The sequence below is a fragment of the Hemitrygon akajei genome, chromosome 6 (assembly GCF_048418815.1).
Source record: "Hemitrygon akajei chromosome 6, sHemAka1.3, whole genome shotgun sequence".
Classification (NCBI taxonomy): Eukaryota; Metazoa; Chordata; class Chondrichthyes; order Myliobatiformes; family Dasyatidae; genus Hemitrygon; species Hemitrygon akajei.
In genome coordinates, this window is record NC_133129.1 from 6,271,145 (window position 1) to 6,284,398 (window position 13,254).

The 13,254-nt window shown below is 44.3% G+C and overlaps 1 protein-coding gene across 1 annotated transcript in view; it reads left to right on the top strand.

Annotated features, from left to right (window-relative positions):
• The window catches only part of LOC140728836 (WD repeat-containing protein 70), a 180,087-nt gene that overhangs the window by 49,723 nt on the left and 117,110 nt on the right, over positions 1–13,254 (top strand). Inside the window, exon 9 of the mRNA XM_073047832.1 lies at positions 10,091–10,167. Within this exon, the coding sequence (XP_072903933.1) occupies positions 10,091–10,167 (77 nt within the window). The remainder of the gene's footprint in view (positions 1–10,090; positions 10,168–13,254) is intronic.

A 13,254-nucleotide genomic window follows, 5' to 3' on the forward strand; every position in this document is an offset into this window, starting at 1 on the left:
TGGATGGGTGCTTGGCATGAACATGGTGGGCTGAAAGACTTGTTTCTTTGCTCTACAATACTTAAACTTTGTGAGAATGGCTATCTCAGGCAGTGAATTCTTGATTCCAACCATCCTCTCAGTGAAAGGATCCCTCCTCAGATTCCACTAAAGCTCTTATTCCTGATCTGCATGTGTAGCAGCAGACTATCTCCTGTTGGAGTGCTGGAACATCCTTCCTGACCATATTGTTGGTGTAACCATGTTGCAAAGAATATAGACTACAATACAATACTGGCCTTTTCAGATCATCTAACACCTCTCTCCGACACAGCTCAAAACCCTCCAATTTTCTTACAACCATGTGCCTATCAAAGTTCAAAGTAATTTATTATCAAAGTACATTGATGTCACCATCTACAACCCTGAGATTCACCTTCTTGCAGGCATACACAGCAAATCCAAGAAACACAATAGAATCAATGGAAGACTGCACCCAATAGGATAAACACATAACCAGTGTGCAAAAGACAGCAGATGGTAAAAATACAAAATATAGATAGATAGATAAACAAACAAACAAGCAAGCAAGCAATATTGAGAACATGAGATAAGTCCTTGAAAGTGAGCCCACAGGTTGTGGGAACAGTTTAATGCTGGGGTGAGTGAAGTTATCCCCTGTGGTTCAAAACCCTGATGGTTGAGGGGCAATAACTGTTCCTGAACCTGGTGGTGTGAGTCCTGAGCCTCCTATATCTTTCTGATGGCAGCAGCATGGCCTGGGTGATGGAGGTCCCTGATGATGGACGCTGCTTTCCTACAACAGTGCTCTGTGTAGATATGCTCAATGGTGGGGAGGGTTTTACTTGTGACTTTCCCTTCAAGGGCATTGGTGTTTACATATCAGGCTGCTGTGATGCAACCAGATGTATACTCTTTGTCACACAAGTTTGTCAAAGTTTTAGATGTCATGTTGAATCTTCACAAACTTCTAAGGAAGTAGAGGTGCTCCCATGCTTACTTTGTTATAGCATTTATATGCTGGTCCCAGGACAGATCCTCTGAAATGATAACACCAAGTAATTCAAAGTTGCTGACCCTCTCCACCTCTGATCCCTGATGAGGACTGGCTCATGGACTCTGACTTCCTCCTCCTAAAGTCAATAATCAGCTCCTTGGTCTTGCTGATATTGAGTAAGGAGTTCTTGTAGCAGCACTCAGCCAAATTTTTAGTCTCCCTCCTATATGCTGATCTGTCACCACATTTGATTCGTCCTACAACATTGGTGTTGTCGGCAAGTGAGGAAGGCTATGATCCAATTGCACAAGGACTTAATAAGGCTTAGGTCTTGAAGCTTAATGATTAGATTCGAGGGATTGATAGTATTGAATTCTGAGCTGTAGTTCATAAGGTCATCCTAATGTATGCATCTTTGCTGACTAGATGTTTCAGGGTGAGTGGAGAGCCAATGAGATGTAGTCCATGACCCAGGACCCCAAATTTGTGCCACCAGTACCATCTGGGGGGAATAATTCTTATAGTGATTTTTGGCAAGGCATACGCCCCTAGTGCTAGAAAATATGTGATAGCATTGCAGCGTTGGTAGCTTCTTCAAATCATTCTTAGACCATGTGAACGACATGGCCAGTGACTTGAACCAACAGAAGTCGAACAACCTGCTGCAAAGTCCACTCTTAGCTGAGTGATAACCCTGTAGACAGACTTTCTGGAACACCTCTGTCACAACAAAGGAGAGCTATCCACATTCTGGATATCATACATTGACATGGTAGAGAATGTATTACTTGGGCTTCTGCGTGCCTCTTGTGAGGGGGACTGAGAGTTGCGCCTCCATGCTATAAGAACCATGATCCCATGGTGCTTTGCTTATGCTAAGATGAATTATGCCAGGTACCTGTCCCCTTACTTTGCTCAGATGATGAACCTCCCAGAGAAGAATCCCTCTGTGTATGAGGCCTTCAAGACAGGCCAATTCTCAGTGCAGCTGTCAAGTAACAACTCCTGTAGACCAGGCTTTTGAAGCCACAGTAAACAAAGACACACAGACTTCTGGAGGCACATCACGGTTCAGCCTGAATGCTGGAGCTACATAACAGCTGAGCACCGCATTGCATTCCTGGGACAGTTAAGAGAGATGTTGCATGGCAACACATCAGAGCTTTGTCGTGCGGAGCTACAGCAGCCAAGAATCCAGAAAGATGAGGAAGCAGTTTCAGCAGTGGTAGCCTCACACATGAATGGGTAAACCCACTTGCAGAGAAGCAGGACCTCATTAGCATCTCTACGGCAAAGGCAGCCCCCAAGGACATTGCCTCCGGCCTGATGAAGGCATATGAGATTGGTGAGCAGTGCTATGCAACCTTCAAGGATGAGAGACTAGAGGAAGACCCACCAGCAAAGAAATTCCATGACCCAATGAAAACTAACAAGCTGAAAACATTCAGTGACATGTGTAAGAAGAGAGAAGTGAAATCAAATGGGAGAGTGGTCATCTTGAAAGCAGATAGGTCTTTGTTTGGACGCATCATAGTGATGGCACAAGGGCGCAGTCTACGTATGGAGGATATCCTTTCTCATCCCCTTAGATCATTGCCCTGGGCCCTGTCCGCACCAGAAGGATTGCCGAAAAAGACAAATAAAGCTACTTCAGCCACAACCTTGCAGAAAAATGTAGCAGTAGAAGAGCAACTCCCAGGAAACTCTGCTACAGTGGTTGATGGAATAAACTTGGTCCAAAGAGTGAAAAGTGATCAAGTTACTTTCAGAGATGTTGCCACAACAATTCTGGGTATGGCTCTGAGGGAAGGCAATCAGAGTAGCAGAACAGATGTTGTGTTCGACACATACAAGGAGAACTCTTATCAAGAACAGTGAAAGATCACTACGGGGTGAAGAGACTGGTCATGAGTTGCAAGGTATCACAGGCACACAGATGGTGAGGCAGTGGAGGAGCTTCCTGACCAAAGTTAGTAACAAAAATAGCCTCATTAGCTTCATAGTCCGTGAATGGAGGAAGGCAGAATACAGAGCAAAGCTACAGAAGATTTTGTATGCAACTGTTAATGACAAATGTTACAGAATCACATCTCGACAGTGAGGAGGTGTCTGCTCTTCAGTGTCAACAAGAAGAAACAGATGGCCGCCTAAAATTGTACAAGGCATTGGAAAGGCCAAATTTAGAGTATTGTGTACAGTTCTAGTCGCCGAATTATAGGAATGATGTCAACAAAATAGAGAGAGTACAGAGAAGATTTACTAGAATGTTACCTGAGTTTCAGCACCTAAGTTACAGGGAAAGGTTGAACAACTTAGGTCTTTATGCTTTGGAATGTAGAAGGTTGAAGGGGGACTTGATAGAGGTATTTAAAATTATGAGGAGGATAGATAGAGTTGACGTGGATAGGCTTTTTCCATTGAGAGTAGGGGAGATTCAAACAAGAGGACATGAGTTGAGAGTTAGGGGGCAAAAATTGAGGGGGAACTTCTTTACTCAGAGTGGTAGCTGTGTGGAACGAGCTTCCAATAGAAGTGGTAGAGGCAGGTTCGGTATTGTCATTTAAAGTAAAATTGGATAGATATATGGACAGGAAAGGAATGGAGGATTATGGGCTGAGTGCAGGCCAGTGGGACTAGGTGAGTGTAAGCGTTCGGCACGGACTAGAAGGGCTGAGATGGCCTGTTTCCGTGCTGTAATTGTTATATGGTTATATGGTTACTTCTTCATGCTACCTATGCCACAAGAGAGGGATACCAATCTGTAGTGATCTGCTCAGAAGACACAGATGTCTTAATCATGTCTTTAGCATTTTGTGACAAGATTGAGGCCCCATTGTTCCAGAAGTGTAGCACTAGAACCCGTACATGGCTTGTAGACATCAGGAAGGTTGCTGCCACTGTTGGCATAGAGGTTTGTAGGACTCTCTTTGGGTTGCACACATATACAGGATGTGACAATGTAAGCGCTTTTGCAGGCAAAGGGAAGATAAGTGCCCTAAAACATCTGACCAGCAAAGGGGAAACTCAGGACACATTCTTAGAGGTGAAGGAATAGGAACTCTCCCCAGAACTGATGGACAAACTGGAGGCATTTACATGTCTCCTGTATGCCACAAAAGCAACGACCACCAAGGTCAATGAGCTCAGGTATCGCCTTTCACTCCCAAGATGTATGTGTGTTGCGAATCCACCTCAGAGAGTATTAGAAAGTTCAGATGTGGAAGACTTGGAAAATTGGTCATTGAGGCAGGTTGCCACTTTCTTCTTAGGCACCAGTACAGTTGAAGACTGCTTGAAGCAGGTGGGTACCTCAGACTGCCAAAGCGAGAGGTTAAAGATATCAGTGAACACTCCAGCCAGTTAATCAGCAGAGGTCTTAATACTCAGCCAGGTCCCTCATCTGGGGTGGATGTTTTTCCTGGGTTCACCATCTTGCAGGATGCTCTGATGTCAGCCTCAGAGACTGATATCACAGGGTCATCGGGGGCTGTGGGAGGTCATGAAGATTACTTCATGTTTTGACAGTCAAGATGAGGTTAGAGGCATTGAGTTCATCTAAGAGTTAAGACTTGTCACAGATGTCACTTGGTTTCACTTTGTAAGTGTTAAAAGCATTCAAGCCCTGCCACAGCTATCAAGTACCCTTCAGAGATTTGTTTGGTCTGGAATTGCCACTTTGCCTGTGAGATGGCTTTTCAAAGATTATACCTGGACTTGGTGTACAGTGGAGTAATGGGAATTACAAAGTTGATTGGAGGGAGACACTAATAAATATTTTGCTTCAGTCTTCACTGTGGAAGACACTGGCAGTATGCTGGATGTTCTTAAGTGTCGGGGGCATAAATGAGTTCAGTTGCTGTTACTAGGGAGAAGGTGCTGTGAAGCTGAAATGTCTGAAGGTAGATAAATCACCTGGGCAGATGGACTACAAAAGAGGTAGCTCTTTTAAAAGAGGTAGCTGAAGAGTTTGTGGAGGCATCTGTAGTGACCTTTCAAGAGTCACTAGATTCTGAAATGATTCTGGTGGGAAATTGCAAATGTCATTCCACGCTTAAAGAAAGGAGGGAGCAGAAGAAAGGAAATTATAGGCCAGTTAGCTTGACCTCAGTGGTTGGGAAGATGTTAGAGTCTATTGTTAAGGATGTGGTTTTGGGGTGCTTGGATTTTCAGAAGGTCTTTAACAAGGTGAGCAAATGTGTCTGCTTAACATGAGATAAGAGCCCATGGTATTACAGAAAAGATGGTTAGAGCATTGGCAGGGTCAAAGAGTGGGAATGAAGGGAGCCTTTTGATTGCAGGTTGAGTCTGATGTCTTGATGTATGCTAATGTTAAGGATGCATACAGCTCCTCTCCCCTCCCCCCACTGGGCAGGTCAGATCACAACCTGGTGCATCTCAAACCCTGCTACGTGCCTCTGGTGAAGAGTAAACCTGCAACCTTGAGGACAGTGAGGAAATGGTCAGGGGAGGCTTATGAGGCACTCCAGGGTTGTTCTGAGGTGACAGACTGGCAGGCACTCTGTGAGCCACATGAAGAGGATATTGATGGGCTCACAGTGCATCACTGGTTACATCAACTTCTGTGTGGACTGCGGTGTTCTGGCAAGAACTGTTCTTTGTTATTCAAATAACAAGCTATGGGTAACAAAGGACATTAAGGCCATCCTGAACACTAAAAAGAGGGCGTTTAGAGGTGGAAATAGGGAGGAGCTGAGGACAAGATCAGGGAGGCTAAAGACAGGTATAGGAGGAAGCTTAAGTGGATCCTCCAGCAGAACAACATGAGAGAAGTCTGGAGTGGGATGAGGACCATCACTGGGTTCCAGCAAACTAGCAACAGAGGAGCTGGATGAAGGCAGTGTGGACAAGGCCAACAAACTTAACAGATCTTCAACAGATTTGACACTGTGGCCCCTGCCCATCCCCCACATGATTCATCTGTTGTCGGCCCCCAACCAACACATACTCCACTCTCCCCTCCTACCCCTCCTCACACCCCTCCACCCTGCTCTCATGACTACACCCCTCCCCCACCTGAAACAACCACGGTGGGCTTCACAGCTGAACAGGTGAGAAGACAGCTGAGACATCTCCACCCAAGCAAGACTGCAGGTCCGGATGGTGTCAGCCCCAGGGTGCTCAAAGCCTGTGCCCCCCAGCAAAGTGGAGTACTTCACCATGTCTTCAACCTGAGCCTGAGTCTCCAGAGGGATCCTGTGCTGTGGAAGACGTCCTGCCTCGTCCCTGTGCCGAAGATGCCGCACCCCAGTGGCTCCAATGACTACAGACCGGAGGCATTGACCTCCCACATCATGAAGACCCTGGAGAGACTTAACATAGAACATAGAACATAGAATAGTACAGCACATTACAGGCCCTTCGACCCACAATGTTGTGCTGACCCTCAAACCCTACCTCCCATATAACCCCCCACCTTAAATTCCTCCATATACCTGTCTAGTAGACTCTTAAACTTCACTAGTGTATCTGCCTCCATCACTGACTCAGGCAGTGCATTCCACACACCAACCACTCTCTGAGTGAAAAACCTTCCTCTAATATCCCCCTTGAACTTCCCTCCCCTCACCTTAAAGTCATGTCCACTTGTACTGAGCAGTGGTGCCCTGGGGAAGAGGCGCTGGCTGTCCACTCTGTCTATTCCTCTTAATATCTTGTACACCTCAATCATGCCTCCTCTCATCCTCCTTCTCTCCAAAGAGTAAAGCCCCAGCTCCCTTAATCTCTGATCATAATCCATACTCTCTAAACCAGGCAGCATCCTGGTAAATCTCCTCTGTACCCTTTCCAATGCTTTCCCATCCTTCCTATAGTGATGCGACCAGAACTGGACACAGTACTCCAAGTGTGGCCTAACTAGTGTTTTATAGAGCTGCATCATTACAGTTCACATCTACAGATGCATCAGGCTGTCTACACCACTCTCTGCAGAGTCCTGTGATTGAGGGAACTACAGTTCGCATACCAGGCAGTGATTCTGCCAGTCAATTGTGCCCCTGCAGAAAGTCCTTAGGATTTGGGGACCCATGCCAAACTTCTTCAATCACCTGAGGTGAAAGAGGCACTGTTGTGCTTTTTTCACCACACAGTTGGTATGTACAGACCATGTGAAATCTTCAGTGATGTGTATGCCAGGGAACTTAAAGCTGTTCACCCTCTCAACCCCAGATCTATTAATGTCAATAGGGGTTAGCTTGGCTTCCATGCCTCCTGCAGTCCACAACCAGCTCCTTTTGTTTTTGTGACATTGAGAGAGAGGTTGTTTTCTTGACAGGGTGATAACTTCTTCTCTGGGCTGCCTCGTTATTATATGAGATAAGGCCAATCAATGTAGTGTCATCAGCATTGGTCAGGGTACCCTGACCAATGAAGAATCTATCAACTTGTGCCTTAAATACACAGAAAGACTTGGCCTCCATAGCCGTCTGTGGAAAAGAACTCCACAGATTCACCACTCTCTGGCTAAAGAAATTAATCCTCATTTCCGTTCTAAAAGGACACCTATCCATTCTGATGCTGTGTCCTCTGGTCTTAGACTCTCGCCAGAGGAAAGAGGAAACATCCTCTCCACATCCACTCTATCAAAGCCTTTCAACATTCAATAGGTTTCAACTAGGTCTCTCCTTATTCTTCTGATTTCTAGTGAATACAAACCCAGAAGCATCAAATACTCTTCCTACGACAAGCTGTTCAATTCTGGAATAATTTTTGTGAACCTCCTTTAAACCCTCTCCAGTATCTGCACATTCTTTCCAAGATAAGGGGCCCAAAACTGCTCACAGTATTCCAAGTGAAGCCTCATTTGTGCTTTATAAAACCTCATCATTGCTTATATATTCTAGTCCTCTTGAAATGAATACTAACATCGCATTTGCCTTCCTCATCAGACAGTCAGACATACTTTATTGATCCTGAGGGAAACTGGGTTTCATTACAGTTGCACCAACCAAGAATAGAGTTGAAATATAGCAAAATAAAACCAGAAATAATTAAATAATAAGAAATAAATAAATTATGCCAAGTGTCCAGGACCAGCCTATTGGCTTAGAGTGTCTGACACTCCGAGGGAGGAGTTGTAAAGTTTGTTGGCCACAGGCAGGAATGACTTCCTATGACGCTCAGTGTTGCATCTCAGTGGAATGAGTCTCTGGCTGAATGTACTCCTGTGCCTAACCAGTACATTATGGAGTGGATGGGAGACATTGTCCAAGATGGCATGCAACTTGGACAGCATCCGCTTTTCAGACACCACTGTCAGAGAGTCCAGTTCCACCCCCACAACATCACTGGCCTTGCAAATGAGTTTGTTAATTCTGTTGGTGTGTGCTACCCTCGGCCTGCTGCCCCAGCACACAACAGCAATAATGATAGCACTGGCCACCACAGACTCGTAGAACATCCTCAGTATCGTCCGGCAGATGTTAAAGAACCTCAGTCTCCTCAGGAAATAGAGATGGCTCTGACCCTTCTTGTAGACAGCCTCAGTGTTCTTTGACCAGTCCAGTTTATTGTCAATTCGTATCCCTAGGTACTCGCAATCCTCCACCATGTCCATACTGACCCTTTGGATGGAAACAGGGGTCACCGGTGCCTTGCCCCTCCTCAGGTCCACTACCAGCTCTTTAGTCTTTTTCACATTAAGCTGCAGATGATTCTGCTCACACCATTAATACACTTACTCCCTTTAATCAAGTCATCATAAGCAGATGACAGATAATTAAGCGCTGACACTAATCCCTGTGGCATACACATCTTCTGATTGCCAATATAAACTAGACTTATGCATCTCTTTGTTTTCTGTTCCTATCCATGCCAATATAATACCTCAATCACAAGCACTTTGGTGCTGCCCACTGTTTGTGACATCTGCAAAGAGCGCATTTGCCAAAATACAATATTCCTTTTAGAGAAACCTTGCCTAATTATTTGATGGATTTTTAAATGCCCTGCAGTCACCTCCTTCATAATGCATTCTAGCACTTGCCTGGTGACAGATGTTAGCTACACAGGTCTACAATTTCCTGTTTTCAACAACCCCCTCTCATCTTCATCTTTCTTGAATAATGATATTGCATTTAATGCATAAAGATACCCCTTTATTGCAGTTGAGATAATTTGAATCTATGTTTGTCAGTATTAATTTCTTTAGACCAATTTTGATCCAGTAACTTAACCATGTTACTATGGTTGTTGGGATTGTAGATAGATAGATACTTTATTCATCCCCATGGGGAAATTCAACTTTTTTCCAATGTCCCATACACTTGTTGTAGCAAAACTAATTACATACAATACTTAACTCAGTAAAAATATGATATGCATCTAAATCACTATCTCAAAAAGCATTAATAATAGCTTTTAAAAAGTTCTTAAGTCCTGGCGGTAGAATTGTAAAGCCTAATGGCATTGGGGAGTATTGACCTCTTCATCCTGTCTGAGGAGCATTGCATCGATAGTAACCTGTCGCTGAAACTGCTTCTCTGTCTCTGGATGGTGCTATGTAGAGGATGTTCAGAGTTATCCATAATTGACCGTAGCCTACTCAGCGCCCTTCGCTCAGCTACCGATGCTAAACTCTCCAGTACTTTGCCCACGACAGAGCCCGCCTTCCTTACCAGCTTATTAAGACGTGAGGCGTCCCTCTTCTTAATGCTTCCTCCCCAACACGCCACCACAAAGAAGAGGGCGCTCTCCACAACTGACCTATAGAACATCTTCAGCATCTCACTACAGACATTGAATGACGCCAACCTTCTTAGGAAGTACAGTCGACTCTGTGCCTTCCTGCACAAGGCATCTGTGTTGGCAGTCCAGTCTAGCTTCTCGTCTAACTGTACTCCCAGATACTTGTAGGTCTTAACCTGCTCCACACATTCTCCATTAATGATCACTGGCTCCATATGAGGCCTAGATCTCCTAAAGTCCACCACCATCTCCTTGGTCTTGGTGATATTGAGACGCAGGTAGTTTGAGTTGCACCATATCACAAAGTCCTGTATCAGTTTCCTATACTCCTCCTCCTGTCCATTGTATTCAAACATTGCTGTTAAACATCAATATTTTGTCTTCCCACAGGGACATACAGCTATGCTGAATGGTGGTGCCTGGCATCCGAAAATTAAGGAGGAGTTTGTGACATGCTCAAATGATGGGTATGAATTTTTTGGTCACAGCCTCATCGTTTAGGAGCAGAAACTCATAGACCATTTGTTTCAACCTGTTGCTGCTCCAGCAAATCTACACTTCTGCTCTCTTTTTCACTTGTATCTGTGATGCCTGTTGCTCTGTGTTCCTCATCTTTTTGCCCTACAAATATACAAGTCAGGGTAATATTGTGCAGGAATATGAGGACAGTCGAATGTATACTGCAGAATATTAGCCCACTCACCACTTCTGAGAAACACTGCAGAAATACAGTAGGAGATTTGGCTCTGTGCATTTAATGAAGTATCTTGATTTTTTTCTTTTATTTATTTTGGATAGGCTAAAATTATTGACCTTCAACTAGTCTGTGAGTGTATAACAGAGCAGAAACAGGCCCTTCAGCCCAAATAATCTAAGTCTGTGATACCGAGAAGAAACGGGCCTTTTTGGCCCAATTAGTGTGCCTACCAAGATGCCATTTAAACTAGACATTTGCCAGTGTTTGGCCCATATCCCTCTGTCCTTCACTTTCCAGTATCTGTCCAAGTGTCTCATAAAGCTTGTTATATCATTGCCTCAAGTGCTTCCACTGACAGCTGATACCATAGAAACATAGAAAATAGGTGCAGGAGTAGGCCATTCGGCCCTTCAAGCTTGCACCGCCATTCAGTATGATCATGGCTGATCATCCAATTCAGAACCCTGGCCTGCTTTCTCTCCATACCCCCGATCCCTTTAGCCACAAGGGCCATATCTAACTTCCTCTTAAATATAGCCAATGAACCGTCCTCAACTGTTTCCTGTGGCAGAGAATTCCGCAGATTCACCACTCTCTGTGTGAAGAAGTTTTTCCTCATCTCGGTCCTAAAAGGCTTCCCCTTTATCCTTCAACTGTGACCCCTCGATCTGGACTTCCCCAACATCGGAAACAATCTTCCAAATCTAGCCTGTCCAATCCCTTTAGAATTTTATATGTTTGAATAAGATCCCCCCTCAATCTTCTAAATTCCAGTGAGTATAAGCCTAGTCGATCCAGTCTTTCTTCATATGAAAGTCCTGCCATCCCAGGAATCAATCTGGTGAACCTTCTCTGTACTCCCTCTATGGCAAGAATGTCTTTCCTCAGATTAGGGGACTAAAACTGCACACAATATTCTAGGTGTGGTCTCACCAAGGCCTTGTACAACTGCAGTAGAACCTCCCTGCTCCTGTACTCAAATCCTTTTGCTATGAATGCCAACATACTATTTGCCTTTTTCACCGCCTGCTGTACCTGCATGGCCACCTTCAATGACTGGTGTACAATGACACCCAGGTCTCGTTGCACCTCCCCTTTTCCTAATCTGCCACCGTACAGATAATAATCTGTTTTCCTGTTCTTGCAACCAAAGTGGATAACCTCACATTTATCCATATTAAATTGCATCTGCCATGAATTTGCCCACTCACCTAACCTTTCCAAGTCACCCTGCATCCTCTTAGCATCCTCCTCACAGCTAACACCGCCACCCAGCTTCGTATCATCCGCAAACTTTGAGATGCTGCATTTAATTCCCTCGTCTAAATCATTAATATATATTGTAAACAACTGGGGTCCCAGCACTGAGCCTTGCGGTACCCCACTAGTCACTGCCTGCCATTCTGAAAAGGTCCCATTTACTCCCACTCTTTGCTTCCTGTCTGCCAACTAATTCTCTATCCACATCAATACCATACCCCCAATACCGTGTGCTTTAAGTTTGCACACTAATCTCCTGTGTGGGACCTTGTCAAAAGCCTTTTGAGAATCTAAATATACCACATCCACTGGCTCTCCCCTATCCACTCTACTAGTTACATCTTCAAAAAATTCTATAAGATTCGTCAGACATGATTTTCCTTTCACAAATCCATGCTGACTTTGTCCGATGTTTTCACCTCTTTCCAAATGTGCTGTTATCACATCTTTGATAACCGACTCTAGCATTTTCCCCACCACCGATGTCAGACTAACTGGTCTATAATTCCCCGGTTTCTCTCTCCCTCCTTTTTTAAAAAGTGGGGTTACATTAGCCACCCTCCAATCCTCAGGAACTAATCCAGAATCTAAGGAGTTTTGAAAAATTATCACTAATGCATCCACTATTTCTTGGGCTACTTCCTTAAGCACTCTGGGATGCAGACCATCTGGCCCTGGGGATTTATCTGCCTTTAATCCCTTCAATCCCTAATACCACTTCCCTACTAACATGTATTTCCCTCAGTTCCTCCATCTCACTGGACCCTTGGTCCCTTACTATTTCCGGAAGATTATTTATGTCCTCCTTAGTGAAGACAGAACCAAAGTAGTTATTCAATTGGTCTGCCATGTCTTTGTTCCCTATGATCAATTCACCTGTTTCTGACTGTAAAGGACCTACATTTGTCTTGACCAATCTTTTTCTTTTCACGTATCTATAAAAGCTTTTACAGTCAGTTTTTATGTTCCCTGCCAACTTTCTCTCATAATCTTTTTTCCGTTTCCTAATTAAGCCCTTTGTCCTCCTCTGCTGGTCTCTGAATTTCTCCCAGTCCTCAGGTGTGCCGCTTTTTTTTGCTAATTTATATGTTTCTTCTTTGGACTTGATACTATCCCTAATTTCCCTTGTCAGCCACGGGTGCACTACCTTCCCTGGTTTAGTCTTTTGCCAAACTGGAATGAACAATTGTTGTAGTTCATCCATGCGATCTTTAAATGCTTGCCATTGCATATCCACCGTCAACCCTTTAAGTATCATTTGCCAGTCTATCTTAGCTAATTCACGGCTCATACCTTCAAAGTTACCCTTCTTTAAGTTCAGAACCTTTGTTTCTGAATTAACTATGTCACTCTCCATCTTAATGAAGAATTCCACCATATTATGGTCACTCTTACCCAAGGGGCCTCGCACGACAAGATTGCTAACTAACCCTTCCTCATTGCTCAATACCCAATCTAGAATGGCCTGCTCTCTAGTTGGTTCCTCTACATGTTGGTTCAGAAAACCATCCTCCATACATTCCAAGAAATCCTCTTCCTCAGCACCCTTACCAATTTGGTTCACCCAATCTATATGTAGATTGAAGTCACCCATTAT